Source organism: Manis pentadactyla, chromosome 10 (assembly GCF_030020395.1).
Source record: "Manis pentadactyla isolate mManPen7 chromosome 10, mManPen7.hap1, whole genome shotgun sequence".
Taxonomy (NCBI): Eukaryota; Metazoa; Chordata; class Mammalia; order Pholidota; family Manidae; genus Manis; species Manis pentadactyla.
This window is the reverse complement of record NC_080028.1, coordinates 121,557,530-121,584,750: the sequence shown is the minus strand read 5'-3', so window position 1 is coordinate 121,584,750 and position 27,221 is coordinate 121,557,530. Positions and strand designations below refer to the sequence as shown.

At 41.6% G+C, this 27,221-nt stretch overlaps 1 protein-coding gene across 1 annotated transcript in view; it reads right to left on the bottom strand.

The window, feature by feature from the left end:
• Positions 1 to 27,221, bottom strand: part of GRIN2A (glutamate ionotropic receptor NMDA type subunit 2A) — a 356,641-nt gene that overhangs the window by 94,922 nt on the left and 234,498 nt on the right. Inside the window, exon 5 of the mRNA XM_036931766.2 lies at positions 19,522 to 19,636. Within this exon, the coding sequence (XP_036787661.2) occupies positions 19,522 to 19,636 (115 nt within the window). The remainder of the gene's footprint in view (positions 1 to 19,521; positions 19,637 to 27,221) is intronic.

Genomic DNA, 27,221 nt, shown 5'->3' with positions numbered 1-27,221 from the left:
TCTTCCTGAAAAAATTCAAAATAAAAGTCATACACATGCTAATGGAACTACAAAAACACATTCAAGAGCTAAGGGATGAATTCAGGAGGGAAACAGACACTTTAAAAAATACAGTACCTGAAATGAAACAAACAATGGAGGGATTTAAAATCAGATTCGATGAGGTAGAGGAGATGGTAAATGGAATAGAAATTAGAGAACAGGAATACAAAGAAGCTGAGGCAGAGAGAGAAAAAAGATCTCTAGGAATGAAAGAGTATTGAGAACAGTGTGGCCAATTCAAACAGAAGAGTATTTGCATTATAAGGATACCAGAAGAAGAAGAAGAGAGAGAGAAAGGGATAGAAAGCGTCTTTGAAGAAATAATTGCTGAAAACTTCCTCAATCTAGGGAAGGAAATAGTCTCACAGGCCATGGAAGTGCATAGATCTTTCAACACAAGGGACCCAAGGAAGACAACACCAAGACATATGATGATTAAAATGGCAAAGATCAAGGACAAGGACAGAGTATTAAAAGCAGTCAAAGAGGAAAAAGCTCACCTACAAAGGAAAACCCATCAGGCTATCATCAGACTTCTCAGCAGAAACCTTAAAGGCCAGAAGGGAGCAGCATGATATATTTAATGCAGTGAAACAGAAGGGCCTTGAACCAAGAATACTCTATTGGGTAAGATTATCATTTAAATTTGAAGCAGGGATTAAACAATTTCCTTTTTTTTATTTTGGTATCATTAAACAATCTCTGAATAAGCAAAAGTTGAGGGAATTTACCTCCCACAAACCACCTCTACAGTGTATTTTACAGGGACTACTGTAATGGAAGTGCTCCTTATGCTAAAAAGCTGTCACCAGAGAAAACAAAACAATAGTAAATGAAGTAGACCAATTAATTAATAGGTAAATGCAAAATTAAATCAACTATCCACAGGTCAGTCAAGGGATATACAAAGAGTACAGAATATGATACCTAATACATAAAGAGTGGAGGAGGAGAAAAAAGAAAAGAACCTTTAGATTCTGTTTGAAATAGTGTACTGAGTTTAGTTAGGCTGTTAGATAGTAAAGAAGCTACCCTTGAACCTTTGGTAACCATGAATCTAAAGCCTGCAATGGCAGTAAGTACATAACCATCAATAATCACCCTAAATGTAAATGGACTGAATGCACCAATCAAAAGACAGAGAGTTACAGAATAGATAAAAAAAACAAGACCCATCTATATGCTCCCTACAAGAGACTCACTTCAAACCCAAAGACATACACAGACTGAAAGTAAAGGGATGGAAAAAGATATTTCATACAAATAATAGGGAGAAAAAAGCAGGAGTTGCAGTATTTGTATCAGACAAAATAGACTTCAAAACAAAGAAAGTAACAAGAGGCAAAGAAGGACATTACATAATGATAAAGGGGTCAGTCCAACAAGAGGATATAACCATTATAAATATCTATGCACACAACACAGGAGCACCTACATATGTGAAACAAGCACTAACAGAATTAAAGGGGGAAATAAAATGCAATGCATTCATTTTAGGAGACTTCAACACACCACTCACTCCATAGGACAGATCAACCAGACAGAAAACAAGGAGACAGAGGTACTAAACAACACATTAGAACAGAAGGGCTTAACAGACATCTACAGAGCTCTACACCCAAAAGCAGCAGGATACACATTCTTCTCAAGTACACATGGAACATTTTCAAGAATAGATCATATACTAGGCCACAAAAAGAGCCTCAGTGAATTCAGAAGGATTGAAATTTTACCAACTAGCTTCTCGGACCACAAAGGTATGAAACTAGAATAAATTGTGCAAAGAAAACAAAAAAGCCCACAAATATATGGAAGCTTACCAATATGCTCCTAAATAATCCATGGATCAGGATCAATGACCAAATAAAAACAGAGATCAAGCAATATATGGAGACAAATAAAAACAATAACTCAACACTACAAAATCTGTGGGACGCAGGGAAGGCTTTGATAAGAGGAAAGTCTATCGCAATACAGGCTTACCTCAAGAAACAAGAACAATCCCAAATGAACAGTCTAAACTCACAATTAATGAAACTAGAAAAAGAAGAACAAATGAGGCCCGAAGTCAGTAGAATGAGGGACATAATAAAGATCAGAGCAGGAATAAATAAAATTGAGAAGAATGAAACACTAGAATCAATGAAACTAGGAGCCAGTTCTTTGAGAAAATAAACAACATAGATAAACCCCTAGCCAGACTTATCAAGAAAAAAAGAGAGTCTACACACATAAACAGAATCAGAAATGAGAAAGGAAAAATCACTACAAACACCACAGAAATACAAATAATTATTAGAGAATACTATGAAAAATTATATGCTAATGAACTGGATAACCTAGAAGAAAAGGACAACTTTCTTGAAAAATACAACCTTTCAAGACTGACCCAGGAAGAAACAGAAAATCTAAACAGACCAATTACCAGCAATGAAACTGAACTTGTAATAAAAAATCTACCTAAGAACAAAATGCCTGGACCAGATGGCTTCACTGCTGAATTTTATCAAACATTTAATGAAGATCTAATACTACCCACCCCCCTTAAAGTTTTCCAAAAAGTATAAGAGGAGGGAATACTTCCAAACTCATTCTATGAGGCCAGAATCACTCTAATACCAAAACCAGGTAAAGACACCACAATAAAAGAAAACTACAGACCGATATTCCTGGTGAACATAGATGCAAAAATACTCAACAAAATATTAGCAACCTGAATTCAAAAATACATTAAAAAACCATCCATCATGATCAAGTAGGATTTATACCAGGGATGCAAGGATGGTACAATATTCAAAAATCCATCAACATCATATACTACATCAACATAAAGGACAAAAATCACATGATCATCCTCATAGATGCTGAAAAGACCTTCAACAAAATTTGACATCCATTCATGATAAAAACTCTCAATAAAATGGGGATAGAGGGCAAGTACCTCAACATCATAAAGGCCATATATGACAGACCCACAGCCAACATCATACTGAACAGCAAAAAGCTGAAAGCTTTTCCTTTAAGACTGGGAACAAGACAAGTATGCCCACTCTCCCCACTTTTATTCAACATAGTACTGGAGGTCCTAGTCACAGCAATCAGACAACACAAAGAAATAAAAAGCATCCAGATTGGTAAGGAAGAAGTTAAACTGTCACTGTTTCCAGGTGACATGATATTGTACATAAAAAACCCTTAAGAATCCACCCAAAACTACTAGAACTAATCACTGAATTTGGCAAAATTGCAGGATACAAAACTAATACACAGACATCTGTTGCATTTCTATATACTAATGATGAACTAGCAGAAAGAGAAATCAGGAAAACAATTCCATTCACAATTGCATCAAAAAGAATAAAATACCTAGGAGTAAATATAACCAAGGAGGTGAAAGACTAAAAGACACTCATGAGAGAAATTAAAGTAGACACCCATAAATGGAAATACATCCCGTGCTCATAGATAGGAAGAATTATCAAAATGGCCATCCTGCCTAAAGCTAGGTATAGCTTCAATGCAATCCCTATCAAAATACCAACAGCATTCTTCAACTAACTAGAATAGTTCTAAAATTCATATGGAACCACAAAAGACCCCAAATAGCCAAAGCAATCCTGAGAAGGAAGAAAAAAGCTGGGGGTATTATGCTCCCTGACTTCAGGCTCTAGTACAAAGCCACAGTAATCAAAAAAATTTTGTACTGGCACAAAAACAGACCCATAGATCAATGGAACAGAATAAAGAGCACAGATATAAACCCGAGCATATATGGTCAATTAATATATGATAAAGGAGCCATGGATATACAGTGGGGAAACGACAGCCTCTTCAACAACTGGTGTTGGCAAAACTGGACAGCTACATGTAAGAGAATGAAGCCAGATTATTGTCTAACTCCATACACAAAGTAAACTCAAAATGGATCAAAGACCTGATTGTAAGTCATGAAACCATAAAACTCTTAGAAGAAAACATAGGCAAAAATCTTTAGAATAAAAACATGAGCAACTTTTTTCTGAACACATCTCCTCAGGTAAGGGAAACAAGCACAAATGAACAAGTGGGACTACATCAAACTAAAAAGCTTCTGTACAGCAAAGGACATCATCAGTAGAACAAAAAGGCATCCTACAGTATGGGAAAATATTTTCATAAATGACAATTGGACAAGGGGTTAACATCCAAAATATATAAAGAACTCACATGCCTCAACACCCAAGAGCAAATAACCCAATTAAAAAATGGGTGGAGGATATGAATAGACACTTCTCCAAGGAAGAAATTCAGATGGCCAATTGGCAAATGAAAAGATGCCCACATCACTAATTATCAGGGAAATGCAAATTAAAACTACAGTAAGATATCACCTCACACAAGTTAGAATGGTGAATATTGAAAAGACAAGGAACAATAAATGCTGGTGAGGATGTGGAGAAAGGGGAACCCTCCTACACTGTTGGTAGGAATGTAAATTAGTTCAACCATTGTGGGAAGCAATATGGAGGTACCTCAAAAAACTAAAAATAGAAATACCATGTGACCCAGGAATTTCCCTCCTAGGAATTTACCCAAAGAAAACAAGATCCCAGATTCAAAAAGATATATTCACCCCTATGTTTATCACAGCACTATTTACAATAGCCAAGATATGGAAGCAACCTAAGCATCCACCAGGAGATGAATGGATAAAGAAGATATGGTACATATACAGAGTGGAATATTATTCAGCCATAAGAAGAAAACAAATCCTACCATTTGCAACAACATGGATGGTGCTAGAGGGTATTATGCTCAGTGAAATAAGACAGATGGAGAAAGACAAGTACCAAATGATTTCACTCATTTGTGGAGTATAACAACGAAGCAAAACTGAAGGAACAAAACAGCAGCAGACTCACAGAACCCAAGAATGGACTAAGAGTTACCAAAAGGGAGGAGTGGGAGAGGGCTGGTGGGGAGGGAGGGAGAAGGGGATTGAGGGGCATTATGACTGGCACACTTGCTGTGGGAAGGGTCACAGGGAAGACACTGTAGTACAGAGAAGATATGTAGTGACTCTGTGGCATCTTGCTACACTGATGGACAGTGACTGTGGGGGTGTGTGGGGGGGGGATTCAATAATATGGGTGAATGTAGTAACCACAATGTTGCTCATGTGAAACCTTTATAAGATTGTTTATCAATGATACGTTAATTTTAAAAATTTACATTAAAAAAAGAACCCTTGACTTGGAGTCAGAAGACCCAAGTTCAGATTCAGTTACAATGCTTACAAGTTACATGACCCTTCGATACCTCAAAACTTTTCACACAAGTGTAGACAAAGGTAGAATCCCAACATTTCTGATTAATTAATTACTAAGCAAATCTACTCTCTAGGCATTCAGTCACTTAGGGTTGGATGACCTTGACTTACTGGTCAGTTCATTCAACAAATATTTATAGAGTGCCTGCTTTGTGCCAGAGACTGTTCCAGCCCTGGGGGTATGGCAGTAAGTAGACTCTAAGCTGCGGTCAGTAAAGTCTGGCCCAAGGGCCAATGGTTTTTGTACAGCCCACGTTTTGAGAATGGACTCTGCATTGTTAAATGGTTGAAAACAATGGAAAGAATATTTTGTGACACATGAAAATTATGAGATTTCAATTTGTGTCCATAAATAAAGCTTGACTGAAACACAGCCATATTCACTTTCTTATCTGTTGTTTCTGGTTGCTTTTGGCAGAACTAACTTGCCATGTAGACAGTAAGGCCTGCAAAACCTAAATTTTTATGAGCTGCCATTTACATAAAATGTTTGCCAATGTGAGTGAAGTCTCTGTCTGTAAGGGACCCACCCACTAATAGGGAAAGTAAAATAAAGAATGCGTTCAAAATTAGTTATCAGATGCAATAGGAATGCTACATGCTGAAGAAGGAAAGGTGAAATAAATTAATAAATTGCCTGGGGTCATCAGAAGGGGGAGAGCAGATCTGATGAGAAAGAGGGAAATGATGGGTGGAGAGGCAATTGAGTTATGGAGTAGGCGAAGGAGTCAGAAAATCTAAATGGGGAGAGAGACTTCCAGGTTGTATGAGCAGTATGAACAAAAGCACAGAAGATGAGCTTAAGGGAGGTGTTTGTGGGCTGGGAAGTTGCCCCAACTGGATGAAACACACAGTCTACAATGGGGATGAGAGCGAAAGAGAACTAAGGACAAGATTACAGAAGCCTTTGGGTGCTAGGCTGAAATCCCTACATGCACATTGGAGTTTGGTTGCATTTGAGTTCAAACTGGCAATTGGCCTTGGGATCCCTTATGGATCTGCTCAACAGCTGGTGATAATATTGGTGACTTCATCTGCATATGGCTGGTTTTTACCATGTCTTGTGGAATTGTCCTACTCTCAGATAATTGTATCCTTTCCTTCATAAATGCATTCATACTTGTCAGACTATTTGGATTAACATGAGGGGTCAATATTTTTTACCTTCTCTCCATTGCTTACCTCCTCCAGTCCACTTCAGCCACCCACTACCATGCGGGGAAATTCATTTAGAATGGCTTGATCTCAATGATTTGAAATTTCAATCATCCACAGGCCTCCTAAGCCCCCTGCATTCATGCCCACCTCATGTGTGACAACAAAATCCCCTTTCCACCCCTGCCCCCTGCCCCACATTAACTCCTGAATCCCACAGAAGTGGTCATAGGCTTCTGAGTACGTGTAGTCCCTCTTTCAGGGGCAGACAGCAACATATGCAACTCACACTGCACAGAAAACCCTCTGCCACTCTCTGCCCGGGACCCTCCTACTTGCTCTTCAGAACCCAACTTAGAGGTCAGCTCTTCTGGGAAGCAGAACCTGACCCCACAAAACTGGCCAGGTGATTCCCTGTTTGCATAAATCATCAAGTATTAAAAGTACCCACACACTTTGCCGTCTGCCCTGGCTGACTCACTGAGAGTGGGGATTTTACTGTCTGCCTTAACCCCATACACCCAGCCCAGGGTCTTGTACAGACTAGACACACAAGTGTTTATTACGTAAACAACTGGATAAATGAATGTACCAATATGACCACCATAATCATGACCTTCCCTGTAATCAAGCATCAACTTTATTTGATCTCTTCAGTAATACGTACTGAAGAGAAATGCTGGAAAACCAGCACTGGTCTGCTTTCCTAGCTGTGTGCCCTGGGCTCAGTTTACTTCCTGGGCCTTAGTGCCCTCCTCTGTAAAGTGGGTATAATAGGAGTAATCATATGCAATTATTGTGAGAATTAAATAAAATAATGCCTCCAAAGCACTTATGCTGTTTGCCACATGGTCACTGCTCAGCCAGCACTAGGTGTTTTATTACGTACAAGGCTCTCGGGGGGAGTTACATGAGTTCATTTATGTGAACCTCCCAGCGTGGCCCATGGGAGGTATCCAGGCATGGCTAGTTTCCACCCCACCTGTGATGTACATGTCTTCCTGAAATTGAAGTTAAACCCTGAAAGGAGGGTGCTGAGTTTATCTCCAGAACAGGAGAGAGCATGGCATTGATTTGATCAAACTCCAGGGATTGTACACCAAAACGACAATTAAGAACTGCATTTGCTTTTTTCCACAGAAGGGGAGACAGATATGTCCTTTGCTTATTGCTCTCTATTTTAGATAGAACTGATGATGCCTATTAATATAATTCTGTGCACAGAGAAGAAGGTCCTGCCAAGAGCAGCCTGGCGTTATTTTAGCTCTATCAATAAATCCAAAGGCCTGACAATTATTTTTAATTCCATTTTCTGGTTTGAGGCTCTGTGCAATTAATCCATACCATTAATTTCATAACTATAAATACAACCCGAGCCTTCTTGAGTACTTATGCCAAAAAGTAAAACCTTATAAATATACTTGTTAGTGTTCAACTGGCTAAGAAGAGGTACTGGGGGGGAAAAAAGGAAATTTTACATAATACACACGCTTGGAAGAGCCATCCTGGCCATAATGCTTTATGTCATTATGTGGATAAGAATACAGAATTTATATAGCCCTTTAGGGTTACAAGTTGCTGTGTATTATCTCATTTCACTTGACCTTCACAGCAGACAATCACATCAAGGTGAAGGAGATCTTATTAACATTTTTCAGAGTGGTAAACTAATGTTCTTTCAAGTAACTTAGACCAGAAAGTAGAGCAAATATGTGAAAGAGCTAGAGGCAGTTTTCTGACTGCTGGCCTAGGACTTGCTTAATTGTCTATATTTCAGTATTTATCTCATTGTGTGGGACTCAAAGAGAAAATAAATGGATGAGGATTCTTGAGTATGTTCATCTTTGAGATTTGAGCCCAACTCCTCTGCGAAAAGAGAATGCTATCAGTAGGCTCCTAAAAATCCCCTTACATGTGCAAAGAAATGAAAATATCTACAAAACCCTAATTACGGTCATTCAAAAAATCCATATCACATTTTGCATATCAGTTCCCATTTATTAAAATTTTGCTACAATGTACCAGATCCTATGCTAGATGCTTTACATTATTTATAATCCCCACAAGTTATGAAGCAGCTAGGTGGCTGTATTCCAAGTAATTGACTTCTCAGGTCCTCAATTTTCTCATCCATAAAATAAAAATAATTATAGTATCTACTGTTTAGGGTTCTGATGAACATAAAATGTGATAATGTAAGTAATAAGTTTGGCTCGGGATCCATGACTCAGTCAACACTCAGAAATTACTAGGCTTTTTGTTTCCATATTTGGAGTTATATAGGAAAAACAAGCTCCATGCTTTTCCTACTTAAATCCTTTACTGCCCACAAAACTGGGGACATATTGTAGAATTTGCTGAGGAAGATAATAGAACTTAGTGATCAAAGCATGGGTTTCAGAATCAGAACAAATGGGGGTTCAAATGCAGCACAGATTCTTGCAAATTAACCCGTACTCTGTATTCTTCAGTTTTCTCATTTGTAAAATGGATAATAATGGTACAAACATCATAGGGTTTTGTGTGAATTAAGAGAGATGTATCTAAAGGCTTATTCTGATGCACAGGAAGCATTTAATAAATGGTAGTGTTGATACCCTCACCGACACCCCATGGGGAGGGTACTATCCCTAGCTCCATTTAAGTGATGGAGATACTGATCACCTGAGAAATACAAAGAATAACGTCTTTTCAGGGTTGGTTTGGATCTCAGAACTAAGTGCTACCTCTGGCCAAACTCAATCCTATAAAGTTAACCAAACCCCCTCCTGAGTATCAGCTGCTAGCCAGGGCCACGCTGGGTGAAGCAGGCACTGGCCTAGCAGCCATTTCTGCTGGCCATGGTGCTGACTCTCTTTGCATGGACCACACCCTTATCTTCTGACACTGATTTGGAATTTGGGTCTCTGGATAAGACACATCATTCTCCCCAGTGTCTGTCCTGATTGATTTATAGCACAACTTGATGTGTGTCTATATTTTTGAATCCTCATCCATTTTTCAAGAGATGACAATTCTTGAATGCAAAGCCTGGGGTGTCTTTTTGGTAATGAAACACAAATCTTGCTGTATCAATTCCAGTTATCAACTCAAATGCTACCTGTGGAGAGAGATGTGTACAGTTCTTGCACAAGTCTCTTATCCCGTCTGAATCTCACTGACCTCACCTGTTAAAAGGAGATGAACGTTTCTGCTGTCCCTACAGGAAGGGTGGCTGTCAGGATCTGATATCCAAATCTGATGCTTGCCCTCCTTCCCAACTTATATCCACCAGCCCAATTTTCTTGAAACAGGCTTTAATCATGGAAAGAAAAAAATACGCCATCAGCTATAATCTGCTGGAGCACACAGAGGCCGGCATGGTGTGAAATGATAAGAACCAGGATTCCTCCAACTCAGATTGTCTGCTTCAACTTTAAAGTCAAAAACAATATAAGAGAGAGGCCGTCAGTTTCTTCAGGTCATTCTACAAGTCTCTTCAAGGGAAAAAACATCGGTTCTTTTGTCTTTTCTCAACTTCAGATTTTTTCCTCATAAGCATTTCCAACAGAGTCTTTGTTTGCACACTGAGGGAAATCAAGATGGTTCAGCCCCTACCTCCTTCCTTCTCAAACAGGCCCACTCAGTCTTTTTAACTTGCAGAATGGTAATTCAAATGGAGGGAAAATAGACTCCAAGAACTCTACAGATATGATTGCAGTGAGTTTTAAAACACCTTTTCAAAAGACAACGGCAGATAAAGAGAGATAACAAACAATACGGTGGAGTAATAAGGAATGAATGAACAAGCAGCTTATTGCAGGGATGGGGGGGTGGATTTATATCCTCATGTGTGCAGAGGAATGCTGACGGGCTTTGCACAAAGATGCAGGAGACTGATTACGTGGCAGATTTGCATGCAGCTCAGTGGGGAACTCTGAGCTAAGCTCAGGAAGAGACAGACGCCTGCTTCATTGGGGAATCTTATACCTGTAATAGCACTTCTTGCAAACACTGGGAGCATGTCCATCATGCAGGGGTGGGGGCTCCCCATGTAGATTTCCATAATTAAAACAATGGCAGCCTTCACTACTGACACACAAAGCACTCCCATGTCTACCATATGGTGTCATGGAAATAAAGTGGACTAATGTCTGACACACCTGAGCTGGCATCTAGATGTTTCTACTCCCTTGCCCTTGCTCTGTGATCTTGGGCAAGTCACCAATCCTCTCAGAGCTTCAGTAAACTGTGGGGACGGGGTGATAGCACTGGTGTTGAATGTCTGTTTAAAAAGGGATCGAAATGATAAGTATGAAGCCCAGGACACATTATTATTTTTTTATCATTCATTATTTTTTAAAATGTGGGGAACGATCTCAGGGTATCAGATAGCCAATTTCTGTCTTCAGAGCAAGTCTTCCACAGTTTAGAGATGGACCCTGGGAATATTCAAGCCCTCCCTCTCTCCACCTTTCCCTCTGGCCAACCCGGCTCCGATGCCAAGAAAAACAGCGTAGTTGGGGAGCACAGTTTCTGCTGCCAGTAGCTCAGATGAGAAAACCAAACTGCCATCACAGAAGGCCGTCTGACACAACCACTTGTAATCAGCAGCAGATTGCTGGGGTAAGCGTGTCACTGTTCTCTTTTCTTACAGACAAATGTCATTGCTGTCTGCACCATCAGCATACAAATGGGGAAATCACAGAAACTAACAGAGACAGCGCTAAAAGCATAGCGAGCAGGTCCAGACAACAAACCACTGAGGTCTGGCAGTTGTAGCTGGGGTGGGAAGCGATCCAGTTGCTGCTCACCAGATGAATCGTGAAATGAAGAAAAATATGGTGGGGCTGGGGGGACACCTCAAAATATTTGTGATTTGGTTGATAAAATGGGTCAGATGACCCTTGTCCTTTGGATAACTCTTCTCCATTCTTTAGCACTCAGGACCTATGTTTGCTCTTTCAGGAGCCTCTTCTCATTGCTTTCCTGACACCCGGGCTGGGTGGGTGTCTTGTAGCGCTCTAGGCTTTACCTCTACTGTTAGCACCCATCTTACTATGTTGTAATGAAAGTTCATTTCTTCATCTTTCTCACTAGACTGCAAGCCTTCAGAGGGCAGGGACATTGTATTATTCATCTCTGCTTCACCCATACCTACCACGGGCCAGGCACAGTGTAGGGAACTCGGCAAACAGATGAGTGGCAGGGAAGTGAGTGGGTCCGTGAGTGGTTGACCAGATGGACGGATGAGAGATGCTTGGTCAGGGTCGATGGATGGATGGATGGATGGGTTATTAGATGACTGATCACTGGATAACTGGCTGAGTGGCTTGGTGGGTAAATGGATGGACAAATAGTTCAGTCACATAGGTATGGTCATTCCTTGCCCCAATCAACTTCAAAGGCAGATACTATCCACTGTCATTTATCCGAGAAACGGTGCAGAATGGTGTAATGAGCACCAGACTTGCAGAGTCACAAGGCCTCAATGTGAATCTTTTCTCAGCTATGGTTAAAAAAAATGTCACTGACTATCTCCAAGTTTTCCCTACTCAAAAACCAGAGTATAGCACCGACTTTACAGGGTTATAAAATGTAGCTCTAGTGAAATAACAAATATGAAAGCCAGTATTGTAAGGTTTGGCACGTAACAGGTGCTCTACAAATGCTTACCATCTATTTGCATTATATGCAGAGGATCACTAAAAAGTCAACCCCCTTATTCTACTTATCTTAGAAATATTCTATCTTTTCCCCAAATGAAATCTCACATGGAACACCAGTACAGCAGTCAGATAAAGCTTGACCATCTCTGGTGAGAGCTGGACCCTGTCTCATTGATCCGTACCTACTCAGCATCCCAGGGAACTTAGTTAGAAGAAACTTGCTCCCACATGGTGCAGGGAAGCCCATTCTATGTTCTGCTGTGTTAAGCCAAAAGCCTGCTGTCCTCATTCTCTCTCCCTCCCTCCCTCTCCTCTGCCCTCTGACAGAGGAGCTCAGGGCTTCGCATTCATCTACACACAGAGGAGCTGATGACCCTGTCAGAAAATAAAAATGGTTTTCATCTGTCTGTTCAGGAGTTTCTAGAAATACTTCTGACTGAGAGGCTCTCTGAATAATTCACTCATCTGAGATCATTTAAACAGCCCATTCCCTCATTTTCATAATTGATGGCGATAGCAAACTGTCACGGGTGCAGATTTGGTCCCACATTTATGCCATCTGTCAGCTTAACCATGCCCGCAACACCCTCAGAGGGCTTCCTTTCCAAACTGGGTCTGTCTGCCTCACCACTGTCACCTTGGGCAAGTCATTTCTCTCGCATGACTTCTAAGTTCTCTCCCTGTACACAAAGCTCCAGCTGTAGGTGGGGCTGGTGTTTACTGACCACCTAGCAGGAGCCAATCAGTGTTCTAAAGCACTTGATGTAGTATTTTGCTTAATTTTCCCAGAAACCCTATGAGGTAGGTAGTCATATTATCTCCCTTTTAGATATGAGAAAATACAGAGGATATTGTGGTATTTAAATGAGCAGCTCAGAACGGCAGCTTCTGCCATCACGATGCTCTCGCATCGATCAACATCACCACCACCACCACCACCACCACCATCAATCATCTTTATCATTAACGTTCCCCTCAATGCATGTTCCCAGATATAATCTTTTCTGTGAGCTCTTTTTTTTTTTTTAAACTTCTAAACTCTAGAAAACTTTCAGCACAATGTTACCTTGAAGAAGAGCACCGGATCAACTGCTGTTCTTTCTGGAGTTGAGTTAATGTGACAACTCCAAGAAAGAAAACACAAACAGCAAAACAGAAAGACACACACACACACACACACACAAGGAGATGACATCACCTTTTTCTGTTTGATATGTTAACTTGCTAGAGACCTACTACATTCTGCTCCCCACCCCGTGACCTAACATACTGTACTGTGTGGGTATTTAAACTAGTCACGATGCATGACTCTAGGCAAGCCAGATGATCATTTGAAATCTTTTGTAATGGCTTAACTTTCCCTCTCAATGGCTCACATCACTTGAGAGACTTAAATGATCCCTATAAGGAAACGAACTGAATCGCCCACAGACCCTGCTAAGGTAGTGAGAATACCAAACCCGTTGGACGACGGGCACTTGACTTTAGATGTGGATTTGGGAGAAAAAGCAAAGAAAGAGACAGGAAGGGAGAGAGCGGGAGGGAAGACAGATGAACAATGTCACTACAGGCACGACAAATTTCTTCTGGAAATACTCAATCCAGAAACGCCTGAAACACAGAGCCATGCCTAAAATTAAAAAAAAAAAAAAAACCTTACTGATTCCTCGCTGTCACGTATCTCTCAGCAAAGCATCCAATCCTTTCGATTCTGCTCCTGAAATTTCTGTCGGATCCCGCTGCCGCTGTTCTTGTTCACAACTACATTCCCTTTAACCTGAGCTACTTAAACAGCCCCTTAGAATTCCCCCAACGATTCGTGCCAGTCGCCATTTTATTTTAAAGAAGCAATATAATTTATGTCAAAGAGAATAGGCTATGGGGTTTGTATCCTGACTTTGCAACTTACTAACTCTGTGACCCTGAGCAAGTTATTGAAATTCCCTGGGCCTCCTGCCCTACATTTGTTAAAGAGGAGAACCACTGCATCTATATTACGGTGTTCACAGCAAATCAGATGAGTTTAGCAGTCTGCATCATCATCAATACTAAACAAATGTTAGCTTTATTATTATTATTATTATTATTATTATTATTATTTCTATGTGCTTCGTTCATCACAAGCTCTTCAACTGTGCCCCACAGATTACTGAACTGTATTTCAGTCTGTAATTCACATTCTGGCATGGCCCTTCCTTACCATAATTTCCCCTCAAACAATCTACTTCTCTTCTATTGCTGTGTAACAATTTACTGTAAATGTGGCTCCGTGAGACAACCCTCTGCGATCTGGTACCTCTGAAGGCCAGGACTCCAGCAGAGCTCAGCTGAGTTCTCACTCAGAGCCTCACCAGGCCAAGGTCAAGGTGGCAGCCAGGCTGGAGTCATCGCTGGAGGATGTGGGAAGAACCCATCTCCAAACTCCTTCAGGTCGTTGGCTAAGTTCATTTCCCTGGGGCTGTGGCACTGATGTCCTTGTTTCCTCGCTGGCTGCCAGCCAGGGACTAAGCTCAGTGCCTGGGGGCCGCCGCACACCCAGTCACACAGTCCCCGAGCCTCAGACCCGGCAGTCGGTCCATCCTTCCCTCTGACGTCCTCTTCTGCGGTTAGTCTCAGGAAACTGAACTTAGAAAAGGCTCACGTGACTAGGTTAGGCCCACCTTGATAATCTTCAACTTAAAAACCCCTTTTGCTGTCTAATGTGACAATCCTGGAAGGGTACCCCATCATACTCCCAGGTCCCGCTCACCCTCCAAGTGGACAGGGGGTGGCAAGGGTGAGGGGCACTGGGGGCCATTCTTAGAATTCTGCCTCCCACACAAACTATGTTCCAAACACATCAAACTCCTTCTCACCTGGGCCCGGCTCACTCCTGCCCCCGGGTTTTGGCTTTCTATGTTCCTTGTGCATATGTGTGGGGGGACTGGTCTCCCCACACATTTACAAAGTCCAGACTGGGCTGTTCTCTGAGACCTTGGTCAGATGAGGAGTCCTCTTCTGAGACCCTTGGCTCCTCTGTCTACACAGAACACATCTCTTCTCTAAATACCACTGGGTTCTATCAAAACATCTCCACATTCTATCAAAACATTGCATGCTGTCTGGTAGCTGAGCATCTCCTAGTGCTCTATTAGATACTACGTATCCTAAAGGCTGGTCTGTGTCTGGTTGCTAGCTCACCAATGACTTGCACATAGTAGGTACTCATGAAATTTTGTTAGCTAGAATAAATGTTGAATAAATAAGGGTTATATACCCAGAACTCAACTATCTCTGTTTATGGGGGGACAGATTTAACTGGAAAAAAAATCATTTAAGTAACTCAGTATTTATTGAGGACAGACCAGGTGACAGGACTTAAACTATATCCATAAACAATATCTTATCTGGCATTGTTACCATCTCCTCCATCAGAGACAACTCAAGATGCTACAAGACTCCAATGTCCTCATTTCCTTTTCTCCTAAACCATTTCTCTTCAGCACTCTTGCTAAGCAGGAACTGTGTCAACAGCACCCTTCAGTTTTAGCAGTCCACAGAATTACTCTATCAGTCATTATTTGCTGGTGTCCCCTCAATGGTAACTTCCCTCCATGAGTTCCTTTAGCTGGAATGTGCAGAAGCCAAGTACAACGTTTGCACAAACACTCAAAGCCCTTAGCAGGATGAGCTCTTTTGCACATTATTGATCACACACAAGCATACACACGCACTAGAAATCTTCTGCACATGCTCACAGGTTTTTGAGACTCACTGGGCCATTCTAGCTTAAATGTGGTGGGTGACTGAGGGGTAGTAAAAACACAATGATGAAGAAAGGAAGGAGTTACAGCATCACATTATGTGATAACTGCACCCATCAAAAAAGAGGGCTGTTGTACTTTTAAGATTTATGGGTTTTGTCCTATTTATGCTTGAAGTCAAAAGCTCCAGAAATCTTCTTTAAATCTGCTTCTCAGTATACAGAGCCTCTTAAAGCTAGTCTTTAGAAATGTGTACATATATGTGTGCATAAATATTTTCATTTTAAAGCTCATATAACCCTAAAATGGTTAATAGTATTATTCCAAAAGCATTTTTTTCAAGTAGTTAATAAGAAAGTGATTCAACTTGGAGAAATCCAATCACTCCAGGCCCAGCTCCCAGCATCTCTATCCTTGTGAAGATTTCTCTAATCGGCCAAGTCAAGCCCACCCCTCTCTGCCCAGAGATGCTCCATTATGAGCTACTGGGGGAGAGGGATGATTTCCTGCTCATCCGTGGATCACCCCTGGTGCCTGATGCGATGTGCACCACATGACTGGTGCACAGGGGAGTTGGCTGCACTGGCTGCCAATTGGCTTGCATCCAGGGTATTGTTTTCAAGCATCTCTGGGAAGCCTGAGACCCGCCAAGCTCCAAGGCAGAGAAAAACCATTGAAAAAAAGGAGACGCAAAGGGCACCGAAGTCCCGATTTGCAAGAGAAAGCGGCTCAGTGCTGAGTTCTGTCTGTTGAACACAAGCCAACCTTGTGCACTGCATTGGAGTAATCCGTGCCAGCCACACACAAAGGCCCAGCAGAAAGCAAATGCCCCTTTCAGGGCTTGTCATGTTCTCTGAGTGGCCCTCATTACATGCCGCTGCTTCCAGCGACACCAATGGGTGACCCAGAGGAGAAAGGAAATGGCCTCGGCGTCCCAGAATAACAGTTCCCTTCTGGGGGTCTCCCCTCCGCTGACCTGCGGTACCAGCGTATGCTACTGGGGGGCGGCTTTCGGGATTACATGACTGGTATTTAGCTGCTTCTTTCTTCAAGACAGAAGCACAAGGGGTTATTTCCACAGTGCTGGATCCCCTGAGTGCCAAGAGAATAGACCAACTACAGGAAGCATTTGTACATTCCAAGCTCCACTCAGCAGTAATTCCCCAAGCTGCCTTTTTGGGAAATTATTGTATTTCAATGGGAATTTGAAGGACACACAAAATACTAAAAGAGCATTTTTTGTACCTGAAAATGGAGAATATCAAGGGCAGCTTTCTTTTATGCAGTGCTTGCACCATGGCCCTGCAGTGATCTCCCTGTAAACAGGCTCCCTGGCAACTGAGCCAGATTCAAAGGCAGCATGGGCAACTGACAGGTGTGAGGCAAGCCTGAGCCAGGACTGGTTAAACCCAACTGCAGAGAATGATGTAACAGCTCTAAAAGTGATCCTCAGATTGTATAACTTGAAAAGCTTGAAAAATAACCCCAATCATGTACAGCAGAAAGGCCCAAGTTCTCTACTTCCTATGAAGGATGAGGAAAAAAAATACTTGCATTTTGACTTGGCATTTGTAAGAGGAAAGAAAACCCAGAACTTGAAGGATGGATTGAAGAGGGTGAGGATACATGAAAACATGACAAGCAAAAAAAAAAAGTATGTTCAAAGACCCAGATGCATAAAGGAACTCAGCTCACAGGGAATTCCAGCAGGAGAGAGGAGGTAACAACCGGGGACAGTTACCTGGAATACAATGCTTTTCTCAAGCATCACAAAAATGCACAGAACCCCACCCCATCCCCCTCTACAAACACTCTAGAATCTGAGTTCCATGACTACAGAAATTTTTTGTCTCTCTTGTTCTCTTGATACAGTCTAAGCATCAAGATGAGTGCCGGGCGCATAGCAGGCACTGATAAATATTTGTCGATTGACTGAATAAGCCAAGTCGTCCCTCAGTGCTTGGGTCTACCACCTAAAGGAAAACAGAGCAAGTGTTCAATAAACAATGCTATTGTTGTTATAACTAGTATTTGTGTCTGGGAGTGAAATATGAAAACTCCGTATTTAATATTGGTGGTTAATTGTGCTGGGTATCTCAATGTGAAAGGCTTCAAGACATTTTTTTAAAATTAAGGTACAACAATGCAATAAAATAAACAGATCTTGTGTGATAGTTGGATGCATTGTGACATCTACTCAAGATAGGGAACACTGCCAAAATTCTAGAAAGTTCCCTGTGCCTCTTTCCTGTTGATTGCCCTCCTCTACAAGAGCACCATTATTCTGATACCTAACCCTGTAGATGCGCTTTGCCCTCTTCTTGAACTTCACATAGATAGAATCTTCTGTGCCTGGCTTCTTTTGCTCAACATAATGTTTTTTCAATTCATCCACATCACTGTGGGTATTACTAGCTCATTCCTTATTAATGAGTAGCATGTAGTTTATGAATATATCATAATTTATTAATTTCCTTGATGGACATTTGAGTTCTACTGTTCTGAAATTATGAATAAAGTTGCAATGAACAGTCTTACATAAAAATTACTTTGGGGGGATATGTTTACATTTCTTTGCAGTAAAACCTAGGCATGGAATTGCTGGATAGTATAGTTTGTACATGTTTAACTTCAGAAGAAACTACCAGAGTTTTCCACAGTGGTTGTAATTTTACATTCCCACTGGAAATATATGAGATTCAGTTGTTCCATATCCTTACTAACACTTGGTATTACTGTCTTTTTCATTTTAGCCATTCAGGGGGTGTGAAGTGATATCTTATTGTAGTTTTAATTTGCATGTCTCCAGAGATAAATGATGTTAAGCATGTTTTCATGGACTTATTGGCCATTTGAGTATAATAAGCTTTTGCGAAGTGTCTGTCAACTTCCCACTTATAATTGTGCTGTTTTTCTATTATTGATTTATTGGTGTGACTAGTTCAAGAATTGAATCACGGGATAGATATCATCCTTGTACACACTGGATCATCTGTAAATGCCCTAAGTCTCCCCTCTGACTCAGGACATGGCCTGTGTGGTATGAGATGATATTTTCCTGCACAAATTTTTAAGAAATATTTTGTAGTAGTTAATTATGTAGGTATCTGAAAGCATGCTTTACAAGAAAAATAACCCTCCCTCCCCAATATACAATTTAGAGACTTAAGTTTGGGAATTAGGTGATTTAAAGTAAAAAGACTAGGGAGATGAAAATACAGGGGGTTTATCCATGTGGCAAAATATGTCAGTGCACTTGGTCCACAGTGATGAGGTTTAGGCAAACTGGTGTGATCACTGCTTAGAGTAACCATTAGCTACTGCAAGGCTGTGAACCAAGCTTCACTGTTCACAGCCTTGCAGTTGTACCAAGCTTCACTGTCTTTAAATGATCCTAAGTCCTTAGGGCCCTTCCTCCTGAGATCTGAGAGCCTGACATAGAGAACAGCACATAATCACCCAGGCAGAGCGCTCCAACTGCACCTTACAAGATTTGGTCTGCCTTGTTCCAAGAAAGGTCTGCCCTTGGCCATGGGATGGGATCTGGAGCAGCTCATGGGAAAAGCCTGCTTGCCGCCCAGGCTTTCTTGCCTCCCCTGCACTCAGTTTGCAGAGGGATGCTCACCTTCTCCCATTCTCGGTCCTTGTTGAGCACGATCACCACCAGCCGGGGGTGCACCTGGTAGCCTTCCTCGGTGAAGGACAAGTCTTTGCCATCCCATGTCACATTGACCATAAATCTATAGAGAGGAGGAGAGAAAGACAGATTTTAGGGAATAATTAAAAAGGTCTCAACTAAATGAGTGGATGTCACCATCAGTTAACACCAAAAAAGTGTAAACTTGTCACATCAGGTGTCACAAGAGGACTCTATCTGTGGGAGTGTGAGACCCCGCGCGGGCACTACTAATGACCAGGTGCATCTGGGATCCGCACTCTCTCTCAGAATCCCCAGTCCTGCAGAGGCGTAATTGACTGTAATTAGCACATGGGATGGAACCAATTGTCCTGCTAGCCCCACAGTCCTTTGGTCGAATGATCTTCTCACAGGAGGATCTTAAAGCACGCCTGTTATGTTTTAGCAACCTTCCCTAACAGAAACTGCTTGCTCATAAACCACATGGTATCCAACTTCAAGTAAATGGTATCTCACCCATTCGCTATTCATTCAACTAACATTTATTAAACATTTGCCACATGCCAGGCCTCAGATGGTTGGATGGGCATAAATAAGGAAATGAATATGATCCTTCTCCTCTTGTAGCTTACAGTCTAAAGGAGAGGATGGGCATGAATGGATGAATCACAGATCTATGACAACTGCTACAACAGAGAGGTGTGTATATTATGTGAAGGTGAAACAGCAGTCAAGCAAGGCTTCTGTAAGGAAATGTGGCTTAACTTAAAGGATGAATCAGCATTAACTAGTTAGGAAAAGCCATAGCATGTTCCAGGCAAAGGGGACAGCTGGTGCAAAGGCCCTGTGGTAATACACATGAGGGAATGACTGCAAAGCAGTGAGGCAGAAGCAGAGAGAGACAGGACAATGTGGGATGTAGTGTGACTTGAGAAGGAAAACAGGGCAGACAGTGCCAAGCTTTTCAGGACATGTTAAAGAGTTCCATCTTTGTTTTACAACAATAGGAAGGCACTGATAGTTTTAACCAAGGAGGGGATGTAATCAGGCTTTTTTTTGTATAATATGACTTGAAGGCTGCATAGAGAATGGGCTGGAGGGAGGTCAGAGTGGGTATGAGGGCTGGCTACAGGACTCTTTATTAGCTACAGGAAACATGACATTGCCTGTGGCCCTGTTGTGGCCCCAAAAGAGGAGGAGGAGCAGCAGCAGCAATAAAGAGGACCAAGTAGAGAAATATTGAGCAGGTTTTCAGTGATGGGTCAGATGGGAGGGTTGGCGGGAGAAAGGCACCAAGGCCCACTGCTCAGTATCTCCTTCTATAACCACAGTCAACTTTTGGCCTAGGTGTGTTCTTCACTGGTGACATGTGTCTGCCTCATAAAATTCTTATCTCCACCACTTTTCAAAGCCACCTTGCCTTGTAGTCAGATGGCACTCAGAGGGTGAAGCAAGGTAGAACGCATCCCCCAGAGGCCCCCACCTTGCAGTTTGAGAAAAATATGATGTTGCTAAAACTTCCAAGAAAACACACCACTTAGCAGATGCTCAATAAATATAGTATGGTAGGTTGAAGCAGTCAGAGACTTCTCCAGAAAGACAGCATCTCAGAAGTTACAGCATATTTTTTTGCTTTATATATATATCTTTATATAATCGTCCTGCTTCATATATATATATATATATCTTTATATTCTTGCTTTATATTCTTATATTCCAAGCAGCTGAAGAAGCCAAATATTAAGGAAAAGGACTAGACTACAAAAAAAATTCCAAAAAGGGAAACTGGCCTAAATAGTCACATGTCCACCCCTGGGCCTCCACAGTGCAGGTGATCTGCCCGCGTTGTACGGAGAGGGAGAATCAGGCCTCCAGGACAAGGTGAAGAAACAGGCAAAAGGCAAAGAACAAGTACTGTAGATCCAGTCAATGGACTATTTGGGTTCTTTTAAATCCTGTGTTTGAAGACAAGTTAATGGCAAGGAGAAAATGCTATTTAATGCTAAAACACACAGAAAAGAGGATAAAACTATGGCTTGTTTATGCATGGAAGGATTACAAGTACTTTTTATTTTCTTTTGTGTACTTGGCATTTCCAAGTTTTCTGCAAATACCATTTGTTAAAAAACAGAAAAATAAAACACTGCAATTGTAGACGAAGCAAAGCATACTCACTGTTTGGCATGTTTGAGGCCTTTCTGATCATTTCCTAGCAGGAGATCTGATTGACTCAACAACTATTTACTGACTGTCTATTATGTGTCAGGGCTTATGGTGAGTCCTGTAGATGCAGAAATGGAGAACATGGTGCCTGTCTGTCCTCTGACCTACATTCTTACAATCTGGTAACATATACACATTCACATGACAGCACGGAGAAGGCCACTGGTGTGCAGAAGAGCACTGAGAGTGAGCAGTCGTTAGAATGCCCAGGAAGGGCCCCTCCTTCAACCTAAGGCATTTGGGGAGGGCTTCCTGGGGAATCTTGGGAGAGGGAAGGGTTTGAAGAGATGTGGGACAAAAGAATTCTGAGAAGAGGCATCATCTTAAGTAAAGAATAATCAGCAAGGGGAGTAACACCCTGGAGGAAGAAGGAAATAGCTTAGTAAGGCTGAGGGGCAGTGGAATTTTCCAGAAAGAATCCCTGAAGCCAGATTCTAAGGGTCTTTGAATGACACCCTAAAGGGTTGTTATGTTGTTGACAAGGCCACGGAGATCCATGAAAGGTTTTAAGTAAGGTTTTGAGCACTCGGATTTGCTGCCCGTAGAACAACTTCCAACATTTTCGTTTATGGCTAAAACCATTCATAATTTAAACAACTGGAATGGTTTTGTTTTGCTTTTTTTCTGTTCCCTCTTTCCTTTGATGCTTCCTGGCTGGTGTTAGGTGAGCTAAATGGACATGGTCCAGAAAGGACATCTAATGAGGGCTCTACTTAACATTCCCTTATTAAGACTATGGAGAAGACATTTGCATGGACTGGAGTTTAGAGGAGGATTCAATTTGGGTCAAATTTCTCAAAATCAACCAGCATTCAAGGTAATTAATTGGGGCCTAAATTAAGCTATGTATGATTTTGAAGTTGACTTTTTGGTTTTGTTCTCTATGGTTATTTTTAGTCTTATTGCATTGTAGGGGTGGAGTTCATGTTTGGTGGTTGAGGATTTTGGCCCTTGCTAGACGTGCCATCCATCTATCCATCTGTACATCCATCCAACAACATGTTCATCCATCCATCCATCCATCCATCCATCCATCATCCATCCATCCATCCATCAGTTCATCCATCCCTCCATCCAATAGACATATTTGAATACCTACTATATGTCATGACCTGTGCCAAAAACTGTGCTAAGAAAATTATACAAAAATATCTCTGCAATAAACAACAGTTAAGTGTAATTTTAGAGATATGTATTAAGTAGATTGGTGAAGAGTGTAAGGAATAGAGTGGCCAATCTATTATAGAGGCAGGGCTGGAATAGAGAAACAAAGTGGAAGATGTTTGGGTTGCTGCAGGAAGGAAGAGCAAGGGTTGGCCAGGTGAATGGCCAGGATGGAGATGCACAGAACCACGAAATGTCATGCTGGAACACTGTTCATAGAATTTCAACATAAAAATTGCAGACCAAGACCACCAGAGGACTTTACCCAGGCTGGCGCAAAATCAGTTACCAAGTTACTGTCTATCTGCTGCCCAAAACTCAGAGGTAGGCCAGCCAATTCAATGAGTTTCTTTTTTGAAAAACTGAATGCAATGAGTTAACAAGCTAGGTTTTGATTATCCAACACTTTGGGATGAACAGGGTTCAGGCTGGATCTACCTAATGGCCTGAACATGGGTGAAAATGAAAATTTTAGTCAATTACCAAAAGGGTTAGAAATACCCGGTTTGTTATCTGTTTGCAGAAGGCAGATCAGAGGACAAATGTTTTGGTTACTGACATATTCACGTCTTCAGCAGAGGCATTCACAGGGTTCCGCTGTGTGAGGGAAGCATCACATCACCATTTTAGATGGGCAGTTAGTATGTACTGCTGAGTATCCAGGTCTCTTATTGATTTGCCAGTTGAATTTACTTAAATCTCCTTTAATTTCCCATCTCTGTTTCCTCCACCCATTCCCTTTCTTCCCATTTTGTAGTGAAGTCAGAAGGAATTAGCAGGCTGATCATTTAGAAGCATCATTCTTCTTCAGATTATGTGGAAACAAATATACGGAAATTTTTGCCGTCCAGATTTTTTTCGTGTTCCTTTAAGATTCAATATTCCAAACCAGTGAGTGTTTCTCTTTTTTTATTAAGTGTCTTCAGTCTTTTGGGAGGGGAAAAACAAAACAAAACTCTAACAGAAGTTTCTGCTGAACAGTAATTTCATTACAAAGTTGGCAGGGAGCAAGTACCTATTACCTTCAATTCCCCCATTCAATTTCTAGGAAGGAAAATCCATATTTCTTCGGGCTTTCTACCCGTTCAAACTTACTCCAGAGCAAAATCCTTTACCTAGGGAAATACCCTGTTGCTTGGTCCCTATCAATACCTGCTGGGCATTTGTATTAAACAGTAAAATCTTATCACTGTTTTGTTTCTCTCTCAAAAATTGATTATAAACTTTCAGTGGCCAGATAAAATATCAGAAATTTTGGCTGCTGCTAACCTTCAAATTACATCTTCAATACTTCCATCAGGAGTAATAAATACAGGAAAGCATGCTGGCAAAACGTAGGAGGGAAGCTCAAATAGTTTGCAGAAAGTCTACTTCTGTGTTATTATCTTCTATTGATGATAAAGTGCTAAGCAGTTGTTTATTTTCAGTGGCATACACAACACTAAGCCAGAAAATATGTAAATTATGTGACATACATACATACATACAAGTTTCCTTTGGTATCTATAGTCTTAGTTGCATAAAGCTGAAGTTGGAAAAACTTCTTGACTGCTTGCATTTTATGCCCTATGAATGGCGGATGCACATGGATCAGAAATAACACTGAAAAACAGGCAGGCCATGTGACTGCAAAGAAATGGACCAGAACTGTCACATTCTCTCTAGACCTGAGCTGTCTCGTATAGTAGCCACCAACGACAGATGGCTACTAGCACTTGAGATGCGTGTAAGTCTGAAGGGAGGTGTGCCACAGGGCATAATACACACTGGATGTGGAAGACTTTGTGCAATAAAACAGTGCAAAGGATCTCATGAATAATTTTATATGAATTTCATGTTGACATAGTTTAGCATGCTGGGTGAAATAAAATACATCATTCAATTTAATTTCATCGACTTCTTTTTACTTCCTTAAGGTGCTGCCAGAAATTTTAAGAATGCATGCATTATATTTCTACTGGGTAGCCGTTCTAGACCGTCTATGGTGTTTGCTGCTTATTTTTTGTTCTTCCAATTAACAGGAAGCATCATGAAGGTAGGGGGACCTTTGCTTAGTATTATATCTCCAGTGTCAAACAGAACATCTGGCACACAGCTGGTGCTGAATAAACGCAGGCAGAATGCACTGGAGAAAGAATGCATGGAAGAAAGAATGGCTCTTTCTACGTTGTGGATGACAGAACCAGGATCACAGCCTGGCTCGGCTGCTCCCCAGCTGTGTCATCTTGACCAGTGGATTTACAATTCTGGGAGCCTTCCTTTCCTTATTTGTAAAAATGGATGGGGTTAAACCACATGAAATGGCCAGGACAGCTTCAGGTGGTTTGACCTAACAGATAAGCTAACTCCCAGGTTTGGGGGTGGGGTCCGCCAGAGCACACCTGAAACCCCCAACCCAGTATCTGGTATACAGCTGTTGCCTAATAAATAGTTAAAACGGATATAAATTTCCTATGCTTTTTCTATTATTTGTCCACCCTGTCATATTTTCTAACACCCCATCCCAAAGGTAACCTGGTCTTTTTAATGCCATTCAGTGTATCAGTTCAGGGGTCCCTCTGTCCTCATGTCAAGAGCAACCCCACACAGGCTGCATCAGCTTCTTTATGTCTCATTTCTCCAGATTTCTAGTTTCTCTTTTGCCTTACAGCCCTAAATCTCCTTTAACTCCCAAAATGTGATTATTTGAAGCGTTCTCTAGACATATTTATTATTCACTCTTTCCCTTCAGACTTTAATTCTCTTACTGTTTCCTAAATGCCACTGTAACCCAGTTAGTGTTTCTCATTTTTCGGTTAATTTTCCATCTGCTTTGCCATTTCCCACATTACCCAGGCCTTTTCCCAAATCGCACTATCCCTTAAGTGCCTCTTCCAATGGTTTTGGGTGTCACCGAGTTTTTCATCTGTCATTTAATTTACATGTTTCTAAACCTGAATCACTGTTTTCTTTAACCTCTTTGCAGTTCTTAAGATGCTCTTCATTTTTTTTTTTAATGTTTTTTGGTCTTTCCGGCTTTGCTGTCTATCTTAGCATCCTCGGCTTCGTTAATCATTCCATTACGGGCACGAATCCTCTTCTTTCTTTAGAGCAAACTTGTGGTGCTTTTACCAGCTTTCAATTCCCAACCTGCACCACCCCCCGCCCCGGACACACCTAAGTACCCATTTCTTTTCAACAAGTCCCTCAATGAGTGTACTTTCCTCTTCACCCTGGTGTTCAGATTCATGCACTCTTTGGTGGTTTCCCATGTCCCCTGAACAATTACAGGGGCAAGACCCCAGAGCCGAGACTTAAGTGTCAGGCCAGGAATGCAGTACCTCCAACACACTGATCTGCACATTCAAGGCCAGCAACATCCAAAACGGGCTCAAAAACTACGGCATAACCAAAAAGGAAAAAAAAGACAACTGGGGAGTATTTACTCTTTCAACTCAAATTCTGCTGTGGAGAATTATAAAACAAATTGTTGTCCTGGCTGAGGCAATACCGTATTTTTAAAAAATTAGAGCAGGAGACAATAAGCTCCATGAAGGCTGGGATCTTCCTCTGTTTTGATCACTGTGATTCTAAGACGCCTAGAGGAGTGTGTGCCTTGCAAGAAAAGCTTATAACCTTTTGTTGAGCGGACACAGGGCCCCAGGATCTGGTTCATTTGGTGCTCATTTCATGTGCAAACGACTTCAGGTGGAAAGTGTGCAAACAACGCTTTCTGTTTCGGCAGCGGAGAGCTGGGGTGACGATGCCACTCTGCGGCTTTCAATCACAGGGGAGCAGCCTACATTCTCAGCGTGTCTGCTTCCCCTTCTGCAAACCTGGGGTTCTGACAGCCGCGCCTGTGTAACTACGGGGACATCAGACGAGATTTCCTGAGATAACATGTGTAATGTGGCCAACAGAGTGTCTGGTATATAATAAATGACAGTAGCAGAAGGAGGCAGGTAGTTGTCATGGTTTTACATAATTTTCTCTTCCCCAAATTGAGATTAAAGGGCTTTTGTTTTAGATGCTAGATTGTTTAGGTTGAAAATCCCAGTTCCCCAAGGGAGGTAATGTGCCCTCCAGGCCCCTCCCTCAAAAGAAGAGATGCTAAGCTGGTTCTGCAGAGCCCACAGGCTATGGAGCAGGGTCAGGCGGCTGGCTGCTGGCCTGCCCTTCACGGCTCCTGGGCTTCCCAGGTCTCCTCGGCGAGCTCACCTGAGCTGACGCTGACTTTTGGGGGACATGCCCGACATGCTGTCACTCGTACTACAGCCTCTAAGTCTAAAACTTGTAGTCACAGAAGTAATAGCCAAGCTTTC